We start from the raw sequence: 17,132 nt of genomic DNA on the forward strand, positions 1-17,132 counted from the left end.
TTGTTAGGGCCATATACATTAGTACCCAAATGAATCCAACCTTCACATTCTTGAATTTGATAGAAATCGAGAATCTACCTATCAGCTGCTCCATCAGTTCCACTACCTCATCCTTCCACACTGTGACAATACCCCTTGAAGTTCCCCATAATGGAGCCAAGGACCAGCTTACTACCCTTGATCTCCAAAAGCTTCTTACCCACCTTCCATCTATTTTAGGCAATTTTGTCTCTTGCAGCATTAGAATATCAGGTTTTCCCTCTTCAATAAATACTTAATTGCTCTCCTCTTCCTCGCACTCCCCAACTCTCTCACATTACAACTTATAATTTTCATAAATACACTTCAATCAGGATTTAGATCCTTCTTAAACCTAGTTTTTACCTAATACCTAGTGTTCTTCCTCCTCTCTCCCCTCCCACTAAACTCTAAGTCACCCTCAGTGTCAGAGATTAATCTCTCCACTTCAGATCTTTTATGGTTTTTTGTTTACTACCTCCCTATTTAAAATCCTCTTCCTTTTTACTAAGCAATTCTTCCCTCTGTTCATTCTTCTCCACATATCCTTCCCTCAATCCCTCCTCCTAGGCTCCTCCAGCACTTTACAATTCAACCTCCAAAATCTTTCCACTTCCTCTTCCTGCTCCTTACCTACTCTTGCTCCATCCTTTTCTTTTACCTCTTCAGTGCCCCCTCCATCCCTACCTCCCAATTCACCACTTCCCCTTCCGAGATGGGATTCTGGAGTATCTGCAACAGGTTTGGCACACAGGTCAGTACCAAAAACAAAAAGAACACTTATACCTGGAGTCGCAGGGGCTGATTGGGACATTTGAGTTTGTTGAGAAGTGGGATTCTGGTGGAGAAACCTGTCCCTGTATCTGCAACAAAAAGAACCTCCCTGGTGGAGAAACCTGTCCTTGACTGGGATTCTGGAGTATCTGCAACAAAAAGAACATTTGAGTTTGTTGAGAAGTGGGTATAGATAAGTAACCTCCCTTGGCTAGTCTATTTTGGTGGAGAAACCTGTCCCTGTATCCTCCTTTCTGGGCTATCCTTGCTGATCACCATTGCAAAGTCCTGATCCCCTCCTTGACAGAACTGAGAAGTTGGAATGACCTCCTCAAAGGAAGAAGTAGTTTGCGCAACATCGTAACCAGGCATTTCAATCCTTCGACCCACACTCTCTCCAACTCGAACCTCTTTTTCTTCTAAAAATAGGGTTTCTATATTGAAGCTTTCTTCTTCCATCTTGTTCACATTTCCTTGCAGATTGATACTGCCCAAACTGACTGTCATCCGTACCTGAGTCATTGCTAGCCTCTTCCTCAGACCAGTTGCCATCTTCTAGTGAGTCGAGATCATTGTGTTTAATACATCTTGGGTTGCATCTGTCAGGCAACAGTGACTTCAGTTTCTGCATCGAATTCCACTGTAGAGAGCCGAGCCGAGCAGAACCTGTGCCTGAACCTTTCGACCGAGAGGAAGATGATAGATGGTTCTTACCATCTATCGATGCAGCCCCCTGTCAGATGAATGAGTTTTAAGTGAATCACGTGTCTCTTGCTGAAGATTTGTCTTGCCTTCAGTCACATGACTTTTTAAACACTTACTGTCACCATTTGGGCTGTTTTAAGTCCGGTTAGCCTCAGTTCATTACTACTCATGGGCTTTGCTAGACTTAGCTGCCCATTGTGACCAGAAATGACCAGCACCAGCACATGACCACTTAATTTGTCACGCCCAGACCCAATTCAAGATGGTTCAGCTCCCTCCTTTCTTGGTTCTGGCCTTCCGTCTCCCCTTATTTTGATAACTTTTGATCCAAACAATTGCTGCCTTTGACCACCTGCACATTTGACCTGCTACATGCCAACTTGTTGCCTTGTTCACCGCTTTTTTGACCTTCCGCCTGCTTCAATCCTTCCAGCCTCTTACCCTTTTTGGTGAAATTTTTAGTCCCTTTTGAAATCTCCACTCCTCTTGAGGCACACAAGACTTCTTCTTCCACCCTGTTATCCTCCTCCTTACGAGCCTCCTTCCACAAGCCTGCTTCTATGGAGGAAGCCAGCCATATTTAGTAGAAGCATCCCTCCACTCTTAAATCTATTTTCCTCAGAAGATCTTCTGGCCTTACTCCACTTAATAGTATAGCATCCGAGCGGAGGTCCCCCAAGAAAGCACCAATGAGACACCCTCCACACAACCGGGCTATGGTTTCAGCCACTTCTTGCCTCCATAGGTGGAAAGGCAAATGTACCAGCACATCATCAACAGAAAACTCTTTGGAGTTGGACAGAGGACACCATCCGGATATTGTGAATATTCCAAGATCTGATTGAATGGTAATTGCAGATAGGTCTAAACTATCTTCAACCAAATCCAGCAACGCTTTACAGCTATCAAAAGGGGTTACAATAAAGTGCCTTTCAATTTCAAGCATTGTATCAGCAAGTCTTCAACTCTCCTCCAGTCACTGATCGGATTTTTAGCTTGGATTGCAAATTACTTTCCCATTCTTCCCTCCTGGAGAAGCCAACCGCCTGCAGTGCCCATTGCTTTTCGCCATTACCACTATCTCTTGTCCTAGATCTTCAGCTTTACTGCTGTTTTCGTCAATCTCTTTTATCTCTATTGGGATCTCTGCTTGTGCGTTAACCATCCATTCGGTGATTTAAAAGGCGTGCCTCAGGCGCATTTTGGGGTATGTGCCTTGCCTATGTCCTAGGCGCAGCACTTTCAACAGGCGCATGCCTGTTGCGGCTTGTGCCTCAGCCCAGGTGTGCACCTTCTTAAACTTTTACGCTTTTTTGTTAGTGTTGTTCATTCATTCATCCTAATAAAATATTTTCTTAAAAGACAATTAAAATTACAAAATCATTATTTTTTGTATGGGAATTAAGAATTTAAGACCTGTTTGGGCTTGCCTCGAGGGGCTTGGTACAATGGCGGCTCGTAAATCAGGAATGCAATATGTTTTACATCATATTAGCTACTTGAAGTAATGCAATTGAGGAAAAAAACAGATTGTGGGTTTTACATGCTTGAAAATGTTTTATTTGTTTAATTTTATTTTTATTTTTTCATTTGAATACACTTTACATGTTATGTTTATGTATTATAATTTTAGATAATAGTTTTTTTTAAAACATTAATTTTATAATTTTTATTAATATTATTTTTAATATTTTTTATTTTTTTGCATTTCTTTTTATTTTTTGGCTTTTTTTTTTATTTTTCTGACTTTTTTATTTTTTTGGCATTTGTTTTTTATTTTTTTTGTATTTTTTGCGCCTTGGTTCAAAAAGGCGTGCACCTCGCCTTGCGCCTTAGGTGCAAATTGCCCCTTGTGCCTTGTGCTTTGAAAATACTGTGGGCATTGCAAGAACTCATTGAGCATTCTAGTAACTTCCCTCCAACCATGACCCTGTCTTCCTTCAGGGAAATAGACAAGCTGCTTCTTACCCTTACCAAAATGTTCCAGTAAAATTATATACGATCCTTTAATGCATTCTAAGACATACCTCTTTCCTTCTTCAATGCCAAACTCTTTCCAGTTTTTTTGCTTCTCTTTGAGACTTGCTCCAGGTACGAAGTCCTTGAACTATTCAATCTCTCCAATACCTTCCAATATCACAGTAGCCTTCTTAGCTTCCCTGATATTCAGATTCAGCACTCCTCTAGATCTCCATTGTTGAAACAAAAACTCCTTAGCTTCCTCCTTCAGCGACCTGCCGTCATGATTCTCTCCTCTACAGCTGCCATTGTCTGATGTGTGGTCATCTTTAAGCTATGCTGTACCATCCCTTCTGGCTCTTTCTTTGTCAGAAGTGCCTTTCTGAATTTGAATGAAATGCGTTCTGTTATCCCCATGATGGAAACATTGTCCATTTAATATTATTTTTTTGTTTCCAAATGCTTCTAATCCATCTTGCATCAAGATTTGCAAATTTTGATTCTTGAATCTCACTCTTAATTATTCCCCAATACTCTTGGTAAAACTTGATTGGGAATCCATCCGGTAGAAGGGCTTTTGTCTTTTGCATTGAGGACATGCTGAATTGCTTGGGCCTTAATATCCTTGTTTCTATTCTTTTATTGTTGGGCCTTAGTGTAATGGGCCTACCACCTGCCTACTTATTTTATGTCTTATTTACAGCGACCACTTAGGAGGTATATTTGTAATGACACTTTTATTTGTTATATAGTCGAATATATCAATGAGAAGGGCTGATCAATTACTGCTGTCATGGTCGAATATTTCAATTAGAAGGCTTACGAACCAAAACTTTCTCTCTTTGTTTCTTTCCTGCCTCTCTTCTACTACTCTGAGCTATCTTTCTTCTTCTTTTTACCTTTCTTTTCTGATTAAATCCACACGATTACTGCTCTCAGGGACAATTACTTGGTATCAGAGCGGATTTCTTTTTCCCTTTTTTTTTGTTTTTTGATTCCATACTCCTAGGATCCGTTTCTTATGCTATTGTCTGGTTGGAAGAAATTCTAGGAGAGTAAATAGTGCTGTTTCATTGCCCGGAAGAAGACCTGGAGTGCTGTGCCGTAGATTTATCCAACCTGAGAGAAAGAGACCAGTTTATGTTTGCACCTTCTAGGGGAGGACTGAGATTGGAATTTGGGGGTCTCTAGGACTTTCTTAGGCCTCTATTGAGATTGATCTTAGAGGCAGACTGATCTGTGATTACTGGTAGGAGTGGGCCGAGTGGCTGCATCTTCTACAGTTTCTCCTGGGGTCCAGGGTTAGTGAAAATTTGGTTGGTGAATGCAAACTGATTGAAGGTCAGTTGATTTGAGGTTATTTTACCTCTTTTTTTATTACAATATTATTTCCAGTGAGTTTTTGGATTGATGGATCCATCTGGATCAGATTCAAAGTTACATTTGGAATCTGAAGGATGTCCAAGTGGGTTTGTACAGTGATTTAAAAGGTGCGTCTCAGGCGTACCTAGGCGCACAGGCGAGGCGCATTTTAGGGTATGCGCCTCGCCTAGGTCCTAGGCGCAGCCCTTTCAAAAGGCGTGCTCCTGATGCGCCTTGCGCCTCAGCCCAGGTGTGCGCCTTTTGAAAATTTGACGCCTTTTTGCTTTTTTTGAACATAGTGCCTTTTGAAAATTTGATGCTTCATTCATTCATTGTAATAAAATATCTTGTTAAAAAGCCGTTAAAACTATAAAATCACCATTTTTTGCCTGAGAACTAAGAATTTAAGACCTAACGTGGACTTGTTTGGGATTGCCTCGATGGGCGTGGCAGAAAGGCGGCTTGTAGAATCAGGAATGTAATGTTTTACATTACATTAGCTACTTGAAGTAATGCAATTGAGTGAAAAAGGAGATTAGAGGTTTTACATGCTTGAAAATGTTTTATATGTTTGATTTTATTTTTAAATTCTCATTTGGATATGCTTTACATCTTATGTTTATGTATTTTAATTTTAGATAATAGGTTTTTTAAAACATTTATTGTAAAATTTAAGTTTATATATATATATATATATATTTTGAAAAGGTAAGGTAATTTATTAAAACAAGAACCAGTACAAAGGAGCCTAGGCCATTAGAGGCTGCCTAGAGCCACCACAAATTACAGGTACAACCAGTTCTGAGATCTAAACAACAGACTCAAATTCTGAATTTTAAACACCTCCGTTGCCGACACCCAGGACAGAAGTTTACCCACAACTTTCTGCACCATTTCCTCTGAAGATTTAGCTTTGCCCTGAAAAATTCTGTTATTTCTTTCAATCCAGATAGTCCAAAGAACAGCAGCCGGGGTAGTCTTCCAAACCAAGATACCTTTCTTGCTGAGACCCTCAATCTGCCAACACAACAGCAGATCCTTCACAGAATTTGGCATTACCCAGCTGATTTCCAAAGCTTGAAGAAAATGCCTCCAGATATAATTCGAGACTGGGCAATGTAAGGCCAGATGTTCAGTAGTTTCTACTACCCTACCACATAATCCACATGACATGTCCGAAATCTGAATGCCACGTTTCACTAGATTAACTTTGGATAGACATTTATTTAAAGCCATTGTCCAGAGAAAAAACTTCACTATAGGACTGATTGGGCTCCAAATCTGCCTAGCCGGAAAGTTTTGCTGACCTGAACTTATCAACTTACTGAACATAGACTTAACAGAAAACATGCCATCAGCTTCCCATTTCCATCTCCAAGCATCCTCCATGTTTGGGTCAATCCTCTGGTTCTGGAGCAGGCCCAACAGAATTGCATACTCAATTTCCCAGTCAAAGAGGCGCCTCCTACAAGTTAGGTTCCAACTGAAAGAGTTACCATCCACATTGAAATTCTCAGCGAGAGGAAAGACATCTTTCAGACACACTTCAGAACACCAAGAGTCCTTCCAAAATTTGATTCTTTCCCCATTTCCCAAGTTGTAACCGATTCCTTCCTCAAATAAATTAGCGTTCTTCATTATACCTGTCCAAATGGAGCTTATCCCTCTTGAAATAGGAGAATTGGATCTCCAATCACCCCAGTCCACTCCATATTTGTCCACAGTCAGCTTTCTCCACCAAGCATTTCTTTCATTTGTAAATCTCCAAAGCCATTTACACAGGAGGGAGGAATTGAATTACTTCAATTTTCTTATTCCCAACCCTCCAACTTCCTTGGGAAGACACACTTGATCCCAGTTTACAACGTGAACCTTCTTCTCCTCCTCCCAACCTCTCCAGAGAAAGTTTTTCTGTAGTTGCTTCAATCTGTTAGCCACTTTGGAAGAAATAGGAAATAGGGAGAGGTAGTAAGTAGGTAAATTAGAAAGAGTACTCTTAATCAAAATCACTCTCCCCCCAAAAGAAAGGTATTTAGCTTTCTAGGAAGCCAATTTCTTCTCCATTCTTTCAACCACTGGATTCCAAATCTGAGAGGAAGTATATTTAGGTCCAAGAGGGAGCCCCAAGTACTTGACCGGAAGATGGGCAGTCCGACAAGCCATAACTTCTACACAAACTTCTAGATTTGCAACAAGACCTACAGGGATAATATGAGATTTACTCAAATTAACCTTGAGGCCAGACACCACCTCAAACTAACTCAAAATTCCAAGCACCACCTCCAGTTGATTAGGAGAAGCATTAACAAAGCATAAGGTGTCACCAACAAATTGAAGAATATTGACTTTTTCTTTTCCCAGAGCAATTGCAAAGCCCATTCTCAGCAGCCTTCTTGCTAAAGAGAGACAAAATTTCCATGACGCAAATGAAGAGTAGGGGAGAGAGAGGGTCACTTTGCCTCAAACCTCTTGAACTTCCAAAAAACCCCGTCGTTTGCCCGTTAACTAAGATGGAGAACTTAGGAGTCTTAACACAAACTATGATCCAGTTTCTCCAAAGCTGCCCAAAATTCATTTTTCTCCAAAACCAGATCCAAGCAGTGCCAATTAAGATGATCATAAGCTTTTTCAATATCCACTTTACACAGAACACCTGGGGTCCCCTCTCTTCTTCTAGACTCCAACAGTTCATTGGCAATGAGAACAAAGTCAACCATCTGTCTACTTGGGACAAAAGCACTTTGGTTACAAGAGATAACACTGCCTAACACACACTTCATTCTTTCAGCCAAAATCTTAGCCAAGATTTTGTAGAAACTGTGCAAGAGACTAATGGGCCTGAAGTCCTTTATATTGATAGCCCCCTCAATTTTTGGAATAAGAGTGATGAAAGTTGCATTCAGACTTCTCTGAAAGGAGGCATTAGTGTGAAATGCCTGAAACACCTGCATCAGATCACTCCTCACAATATCCCAACATTTTAAATAGAATAGATTAGAGAACCCATCAGGATCCGGTGATTTATCATTTTCTAGCTTCTTTACTGCACCCTTAATTTCCTCTTCTGAGAATGGTCTCTCTAACCAGATTTTCTGCTCTTCATTTAACTTATTAAATTGGAGCTCGGAGGGAAAAGGTCTCTAAACCCACTTCTCTTTATAAAGGTTCTTATAGAAAGAAGTAGCTACAGATTTAACTTCAGAGCTAGACTCACCACACCTGTCCTCCCACACCAGCTTGCTGATTGAAGAGAACCTAGCACGAGCCTTTGCCATTTTGTGAAAGAACTTTGTATTTTTATCCCCCTCTTTAAGCCAAATGGATTTAGCTCTTTGTCTCCACTTCCTCTCTTCCTCAACTACCATCTTATTAATATTATGTTTAAGATTTTTTTGAATTTTTTGGCATACTTTTGAATTTTCTGACATTTGTTTTTTATTTTTAGCATTTTTTTTGTATTTTACGCCTTGCATCAAAAAGGCGTGCGCCTCACCTTGCGCCTTGCGCCTTAGGCGCAAAATTGACCCCTGCGCCTTGCGCTTTTAAAACACTGGGTTTGTAGATCATTTTTTCAATACTGTCACCACAATAAGGCTAGATGGGACACATTTGTTAGAGTGGTCTCAATCTATATGTGTCTATGTATGCAGTAAGGGAAGATTGGTTTTTCTCATAGGGAATATTAAGAAGCCAGAGAAGAACTTAGAGGATGGTTGAGTACCAACATGATTTTCAAAGAGGACCTTTTGTCTAAATCTTTTTTGGCTGTTGATTTTTTGTGGGTGCTTAAGGGTGTTCATATGCATAGAAACTTTTGTATTGTGAATTGATACACTTGTATACTTTTTTTTTATGATTAATACAATTTTACCTTACATCTTAAAAAAAAAAATCTAAGTGAGACTTGAACTGGATCAAAGGATATCATTGCTGGACTTATGTTTCTGTTTCATATTTTCCTCTATTTCATTTTTATAGGTTTCAATGTACAAGAGATTACATGAAGAGGAGCTTAAAAGTCGGGCATCTTACCCTCATTGTGCTGATACAGTACCAGGTTTTGCTATTCTTAGCTTGAGTTATGAACAAGTCATTTTTTTTTCTATTGTTGTGTTATGTAATCGTCATTGTTTGTTATTCATGCATGCATTATTAGTGAATATGACCAGTTGTTTTGTTGACCATTGTAGAGAAGATGGGCCGAATGGCTCATAGGTTGTTTATTCTTTCTTGTTATTTATGTTTTTCTGTAATGGGCCTTATTTTGGGCCCATCCTGTCTATATTAAGTTCTTTGTAAATTCTTGCCCAACTAAGGGCTCCTTGTAATTATTCAAATATATCTTAATAAAATAGTGTTAGGGTGCTGAGAGAGAGCAGGTTCGAAACTCTCATTCTTAGACCCACATTGTCGAACTCTCAAGCTCTCCTCTCTTCAGTTTTCTTCATGGTATCAGAGCGTACCCAAACTTCAATATTCTAGGGCTGGAAGCTTAGGCTCGTATTGCCTGATTCTTGGAGGTCATTGGAAGTGCCCAAGACTAGAATCTCTTGGAGAAGTGGTTCGGTGGCCAGGAAGAATCAAAGAAAAAGAATAAAAAAGGAAGGGGAACAGCTCGGTTTTGTTTTGAAGCTCGAACTGTAAGTTGTGCTCAGTTTTCTGGTTGTTCTGTATTACTTTCGACTGTGTTTGGACTGTTGAAGTGTCCGAAAATCTCTGGTTGTTCTGTATTACTCTCGGCTGTGTTTGGACTATTGAAGTGTCCGAAAACTCTAGTTGTTCTGTACTACTTTCGGCTGCCATTGAATCTGGTTTAACCCAGAAATTTCTGGGCTGTTTTTTCACTCCTTGGACTGTCACAACTGCCGAAACATCCTTGTAACAAGGCTATGGATTGTTACTTATATTTGGCTGTTTTTGGGGGCTGTACGAACTGTTCTTGAGGCCTTTTTTCTTTTGGACAGTGGGGTTGTCTCTATTGCCCACACTGTGTTTGTAAAAAGGGCTATTTCAGCAATACCTAGTGGTATTTACCTTGAAGTCCAGATTTGAAAAGGTACTTTGGCTGAGTGCCTAGAAGTTTCTGTTTACTTCTTGAAGGCTGAACTCAGTGTATTGCCTTCTTGTGGTCGGCTGAACTCAGTGTGTTGCCTTCTTGTGGTCGGCTGAACTCTGTTCTTGCTTGTCCTCATTCAGTATACTTGTAGAAGTCATCTGAAATCATATTTGGAGTGTTTACATGATGTACTCCTCAGAGTTTGAAAACAAAAGTGGTGCTGAATATGGACTGGTTCAGGGGACTCCAAGTGATTCCTTATTTACTATGACCACAGTTAAACTAGATGGAACTAATTATCTGGCATGGTCACAATCAGTAAAGATTCATGTATGTAGTAGAGGAAAAGTGGGGGTTCATTTCTGGGAGTAAGAAGGCTCCCCCAGAAGATGATCCATCCTATGAGAAGTGGATGCAAGAAAATTACACTGTCATTGGGTGGCTTGTGAACTCAATGCAGCCACAAATCAGCCAACAGCAAAAGAAATTTGGGACAGTGTTGCAGAAACCTATTCCCAAAAACTCAATGTGGCCCGGGCATATAAATTGGGAAGTGATGTAAAGAATTTAAGGCAAGGGGAGAAACCTCTTGCTGTATATTTCTCAACCCTGAAGTCCCTATGGCAAGAGATTGACCTAATAGAAGCTATAACTTGGGACACCACCAATGATGCAGAGACCTACAGAAAATTGGTTGAAAGGATCATGGTATTTGAGTTCTTAACTGGACTAAACCCAGAATATGATATCACAAAACAAAATATTCTTTCCAAGGAGTGTGTTTCTTTGTCACAAGCTTATGCATTGGTGAGTAGTGAAGAGAGCAAAAGGGCTGTCCAGGTTCAAGGGGCTGATATTAATGATTACTTTGCCAATATGGGGATTAAACCTAAAGGGAATGCTGGAACTTCTGGTGGCATAGGAAAGAAAGAAGTTATATGTGAGTACTACAAGAAGCCGAAGCACACCAAAGACAAGTGCTGAAAATTACATCCTAATCTTGTTCCCATTCGGTTTCAGAAAAAACATGATAGTAAAAGATCAGGAAGTGCAAATGTAGCTGCCGGGCCAGATAGTGAAGAGATGTCTGCTTCTGCACAGTTGGCAGCCATGAGAGCAGAATATGAAAAGTTTGGGAAGATGATCAGTCAGTTGAGTGATGTGACCTCTCCTTCCAACCCTTCAAGAAATTCTGCTGCTTCAGCATTTGCTCATTCAGGTATAAGGGCTTCTGCCAATCATGCTACCACTTCAGGTAATCTCAAGATCTCTTGGATTATTGACTCAGGAGCTTCTGACCATATGACCAATCTGTCTACCTTGTTTGTTTCATATGACTTGCTTCCTGGACGTGATAAAATCACTTTAGCTGATGGTTCACTTGCCCCTATCTCTGGTAAGGGAACCATCAAGGCTACGGATTCCTTGTTCCTACCTTCTGCCCTCCATGTACCTAAACTAAATACAAATCTGTTGTCTGTGAGTAGTTTAACCAAGTCACTAAACTATTGTGTAACCTTTTTTCCTTCCTACTGTGTTTTTCAGGATCTGGAGTCTCAGAAGGTGATTGGGAGTGGCCATGAGGCGAACGGGATATACCTGCTTGATACTCCAGGACAATGCACTGATCATCTTGGGAATGTTGCTCTCGGATCTGTCTCTTCAGAGTTTGAGCAATAAAAGACCTTTTCCTTTTAATATTGTGGATTTTGATGTGTGGGGGCCTTACCACTTACCCTCCATGGGTGGCTACAAATATTTTATCCTGTTTATTGATGACTTTTCTCGGTTCACTTGGATATTCCTTATGAAATCCCATGATGAAGTTCCAAGACTTGTTAGACAATTCCATGAATTTGTTCTAACCCAGTTTGATACCAGGATTAAAATCTTTAGATCTGACAATGCAAAAGAATATTTTGAGAAAAACCTATCCTGCTATCTCTCTGACATGGGGGTTATTCATCAAAGCTCGTGCCAGGACCCCAGAACAGAATGGGGTTGCTGAGAGGAAAAATAGGCATATTGTTGAAGTTGCAAGAAGTATCTTATTTGCCTCACATGTTCCTACTAGGTTTTGGGGTGATGCTGTTCTTACTGCTACCTACCTTATAAATCATATGCCATCCAGGGTTTTGGGGTTTAAGTCTCCTTTCAATCTTCTTCATCCGGACAAGGTCCTTTTTCCTGTTCCAAGTGTCCAAAGGCATAAATTTGAACCCAAAGCTCAAAAGTGTATCTTCCTTGGTTATTCCCCCACACAAAAGGGTTATTGTTGTTTTGATCCAAAGTCTGCCAATCGGTATGTCTCTATGGATGTGACCTTTGATGAGCTTTCCCCCTTTTATGGTTCCTCTCCAGAAGGACATTGTCCACAGGGGGAGGATTTGTCACAGGTGTTTGCTCTTCCTCTTCCTGTCCCTGTTGAGTCTCTTGATGTGTCTGCTTCTCCTTCAAATGTATCAAGGGTGGATCAGTCGTTCCATTCTCCTTGTCCCAATACTCTACCTCCTCATCCTATCCTCAATCCCAAGGTGTATCAAAGGCAAAGATCCAGAAATGTGCAGGTTGTTTCTCCTACAACACATGAGCCTCTTACACTTCTAGTCACAGAAGAGACAACAGGTATTGTTTGAGCACCTTTAGAGTCATTCTTCCCTGACCTTGATATTCCCATTGCTGTTAGGAAAGGAAAACGGAAGTGCACTGCACACTGCATTTCCAAGCACCTTTCTTACAGTTTGCTTTTACCTTCATACTTTGCCTATCTCTCTTCTGTTGCTTCTCATCCTATTCCCAGGTTTGTGTCAGAAGCTCTTAAGATTCCAGAATGGAGGGATGCTATGAGATCTGAAATCAATGCCCTACACAAGAATGACACATGGGAAGTGGTGGATTTGCCTAAAGGGAAGGATCCAGTCGGTTGCAAGTGGGTCTTTACTATCAAATACCGTGCTGATGGCACCATTGAAAGGTACAAGGCCAGGCTGGTTGCAAAAGGCTATACACAAACATATGGGATTGATTATTTAGAGACCTTTGCACCTGTTGCCAAGATGACATCTGTGAGGGTTCTTTTATCTTTAGCTGCTCACTTTGACTGGGCCCTTTATCAATTGGATGTGAAGAATGTATTTCTGAATGGTGAATTACATGAGGAGGTTTATATGTCTCTTCCTCTAGGGATGTATGGAAGTGATATGAAAGGGAAGGTATGCAGGCTGAAGAAATCTCTTTATGGACTAAAACAATCCCTTAGAGCATGGTTTGAGAGATTTAGAACAACACTTGTTAACTTTGGTTATGTGCAGACACAGTCCGATCATACTTGTTTTGTGAAGAGTGGACCTCTGGCAGTATACCTCATTGTGTATGTAGATGATATTGTAGTGACTGGTAATGATGTTTCAGGAATTCATGATCTAAAATCTTTTCTCCATACAGAGTTTGAGATTAAAGATTTGGGGGAAATGAGATACTTTCTTGGCATGGAAGTGGTTCGATCCAAGGATGGGATTTTTATCTCCTAAAGGAAGTATGTTCTTGACTTGCTCTCTGAAACTGGAAAGATGGGTGCTAGACTAGTTGCTACTCCTATTGATATGAGTCATAAACTCTCAGCCTCAGAAGGGACATTGTTAGAAGACAAAGGAATATTTCAGACTTCTTGGGAAACTTTTGTACCTATGCATGACTCGGCCAGATATTGCATATGCAGTCAGTTGCATTAACCAATTCATGCATGCTCCCCGAGACACTCATATGGCAGCAATAGAGAGAATCCTATGTTATTTGAAGGGCTCCCCAGGAAAGGGTATTTTGTTTGCCAAGCATGGTCATATGAAACTTGAAGCCTACACCGATGCTGACTGGGCTGGAAACCTTGATGACAAAAGATCTACTTCTGGGTAGTGCAGCTTGGTGGCTGGTAACGTTGTTTCTTGGAGAAGCAAGAAACAATCGTTTGTTGCTCGGTCTTCTGCTGAAGCAGAATACAGGGCCTTGGCACATGGAGTTTCTAAATTATTATGGCTAAAATCATTGATGGAAGAACTTGGAGTTGAATATGACAAGCCAATGATGTTGTACTGTGATAATCAGGCTGCCATCAACATTGCTCACAACCCAGTGCAACATGATAGAACCAAGCATATTGAAGTTGATTGACACTTCATTAGGGAAAGGGTCTCTTCGGGTGAAGTGTGTCTTCCTTTCATCACATCTGAAGGACAGTTGGCAGATTTTCTCACCAAAGGCATTCCCAAGGCAAAACTTCAGCATGATACTAGCAAGCTTGGCATGATTGACATCTATGCTCAGCTTGAGGGGGACTATAGAGAAGATGGGCCGAATGGCCCATAGGTTGTTTATTCTTTATTGTTATTTATGTTTTTCTGTAATGGGCCTTATTCTGGGCCCATCTTGTCTATATTAAGTTCTTTGTAAATTCTTGCCCAAGTAAGGGCCTCCTTGTAATTATTCAAATATATCTTAATAAAATAGTGTTAGGGTACTGAGAGAGAGCAGGTTCGAAACTCTCATTCTCAGACCCTCATTGCCGAACTCTCAAGCTCTCCTCTCTTCAGTTTTCTTCAACCATGTTTTCGATTTATGCCTGTATGTCTTGTAGAACTTAGCCATGAATCCTAATTGTCCCAATGCATTTCTCATTTTTGTTATAGCGGCCGATGGAAGGAAGGACTTGATGCTATTGCTTGAGGGCTCTCAGGTATGGGTCATAGGCTCATAGGTCATTTAGATTTATAAGCCTGTATTGGCCTTTTCATTGATAATGCATATTACAGGAAGCTACAAAAAAGGCTCACGAACGGGCAGTTGAACGTGCTAAAACTCTGAAAGAGGAGTTGGAAAAGTCGAAGTATAACCTTCATCTTTTTGCCTTTCATGTTTGTTTAGTTTGAGACCCAATAGTATGCATTATTCTCCACTTTTTGACATTTTGGGTCAGGAGTGATGCTTTATCACTACGATTAGAACGTGATAAGTTTGCAATGGAAGCGAATTTTGCACGAGAGAGGCTTGATAGTTTTATGAAAGAATTTGAGCATCAGGTATTTGAACACATTTTCCTAAAATCCTGTTCCACCATCTCTCCATGCTTATATGCATGTGAGTACATGCAAAAAGATTTCTGTGTGTTGGTTGATGGATCCATGCTACATCTTACATGTTTAATGCGTGCTGTGGATATTATGCCAGAGAGATGAAGTCAACGGAGTTCTAGCTAGAAATGTAGAGTTTTCACAATTGATAGTTGAGTACCAGAGAAGACTACGCGAAAATTCTGATTCTGTGCATGCATCTGAAGAGCTTTCTCGAAAGTTAAGTATGAAGGTAAGAAACTTACAATATTGTTGATTCTCTAGTGCCACGATTTCTTTTTGATGGCTTTGACATTTGTTATTCTGCAATAGGTGTCTGTTTTAAAACATGAAAAAGAAATGCTGTTGAATTCTGAAAAAAGGGCTTGTGACGAGGTCAAAAGTTTATCAGAGAGAGTCCATCGTCTACAGGTGGGAAACTATGGTGAATAAAAATTCTTTGTTACATGTTCCTTGCACAATCTGATATTTTTCTGCTGCAGGCTAGTTTGGACACAATCCATAGTGCTGAGCAGGTTCGCGAGGTATGCGATCTGGTCTTTTTTTCTTTATTTGTTGTGTTCTAATTTAATTGCATCATCCATTTCATTATTTTGTCCTTTTGGTGGTGATGATAGGATGCCAGATCTATGGAGATGAGAAAACAAGAGGAGTATATTAAGAAACTTGAGGTCTCTCTCTCTCTCTCCCTCTTTCTCTCAGCCCCCTCCCTATGCAATACACACTGCACCCAAAAAAATGAAGGAACCACTGAACAAATACACACTAAGCAATGCTAAATGGGAAAAATGTTCAAACATGTGTTTGTGTATGAGTGTGGAAAATTTAGACTAGCTGGATGAGTTCTAGCTGTTTGATCATCGTTGAAGCTTGGGTTTCCCATAGCGAAATATTTAGGTTATTCCTATGATTAATCTGAATAATCATTATGCATTTGACATGCTAGAATTTTTTTTCTTGATGGGATAGTGAAAAATTCATCCCATCTGTTTTTGGGTGCTTTAGGGGTTCAAATTTCGTTTTTTTCCTGGATTTCTTGTGGGCTTATTGCGTGGGTCAGGATTGGGTGTTTATGTTTCTCTTTTCTTTAGTTTGGTTGGTTTATTGCATGGGGGTATTAAGATGTGAGGGGCTTTGGGTCCAGTGCTTCTTTTTCTTTTTTTTTGGGTGATTCCTTATCATCTTTCCTTTTCTTTAATAATTTTTTTCTTTGTTATTTATTTTAAAAAATCATCCTATCTGTTAGACAATGCTGTCTAATATTTCGTGCACCAAGGATGAGTCTAGAGATTTCATTGTTGATTATAATGGTGTGAGATAGTGTTGTGTTGCTAACTCATTCACATCCAGATTGATCGGCAAGTGGAGGTGGATTTCTGGACCTCCAAGGAGAGGTTGATCAGAACTTTGATGGCTGTATATTAATACTTGGGCCATCAGTGATGGTACGAGATTTTAAGGACTTGGCAGAAGATATTGTTCCAGCATTTTTGGGTTCTATTTGTTTTTGGAACTCATCACTGGTGTTTTAAAAGTGCAAGGTGCTTTAGGGGCTTTTTGCACCTGAGGTGCAACTTTGCAATGCGTAATGTGAGGCATGTGCGTTTTTGAAGCAAAGTGCATTTTTTTAAAAAATAAAAAATATTAACTCAGAAAATACATTCTTGAATTTAGAAAGAAACTGCATGTTTTAAAGGCTACTGGATCAAATTATAACACAGAAACATAACATATAAAACATATTTGAATTGAAAATGTAGAAATAAAATCAAATATAAAATATAAGAAATATTCATGCACTCAACAATTTAAGCATGTGAAACATTCAATCTATTTGTTTCTCCTCCAATTGTAGTACTTCAGTTAGCTAATGTGATGGTAAGCATCTTGCATTCCTAATTCTACAACATTGGACGTCTGCCTCTAACCATGTCCCCATGAAGCAAGCCCAAATAAGTCCATGCAAGGGTCCTAAATTTTGGCCTATATAAAGAGATTGATTTGGCCATTTTAGGATTAGGAATCAAATGTTATTTGGTGAAAAAGGTCTTGCATTAAGAAGGATGAGAACATTTGATTTCTAATTGCAAAATGACAAAAGCAATCTCTTTATATGTGAGCCAGAAATTTTGGGT

The 17,132-nt window shown here is 39.9% G+C and overlaps 1 protein-coding gene across 4 annotated transcripts in view; it reads left to right on the top strand.

Annotated features, from left to right (window-relative positions):
- The window catches only part of NUA (nuclear pore anchor), an 87,339-nt gene that overhangs the window by 41,445 nt on the left and 28,762 nt on the right, over positions 1 to 17,132 (top strand). For 3 of the 4 annotated variants that reach the window (XM_010262511.3, XM_010262512.3, XM_088892038.1), the window contains exons 18-25: positions 8,797 to 8,875; positions 14,557 to 14,603; positions 14,680 to 14,753; positions 14,844 to 14,946; positions 15,095 to 15,229; positions 15,310 to 15,408; positions 15,480 to 15,521; positions 15,615 to 15,668. In XM_010262511.3, coding sequence (XP_010260813.1) covers positions 8,797 to 8,875; positions 14,557 to 14,603; positions 14,680 to 14,753; positions 14,844 to 14,946; positions 15,095 to 15,229; positions 15,310 to 15,408; positions 15,480 to 15,521; positions 15,615 to 15,668 — 633 coding nt within the window. The remainder of the gene's footprint in view (positions 1 to 8,796; positions 8,876 to 14,556; positions 14,604 to 14,679; positions 14,754 to 14,843; positions 14,947 to 15,094; positions 15,230 to 15,309; positions 15,409 to 15,479; positions 15,522 to 15,614; positions 15,669 to 17,132) is intronic. The other variant, XM_010262513.3, reaches the window with a different exon arrangement.

Source organism: Nelumbo nucifera, chromosome 7 (assembly GCF_055504915.1).
Source record: "Nelumbo nucifera cultivar China Antique chromosome 7, China Antique-T2T, whole genome shotgun sequence".
Taxonomy (NCBI): domain Eukaryota; kingdom Viridiplantae; phylum Streptophyta; class Magnoliopsida; order Proteales; family Nelumbonaceae; genus Nelumbo; species Nelumbo nucifera.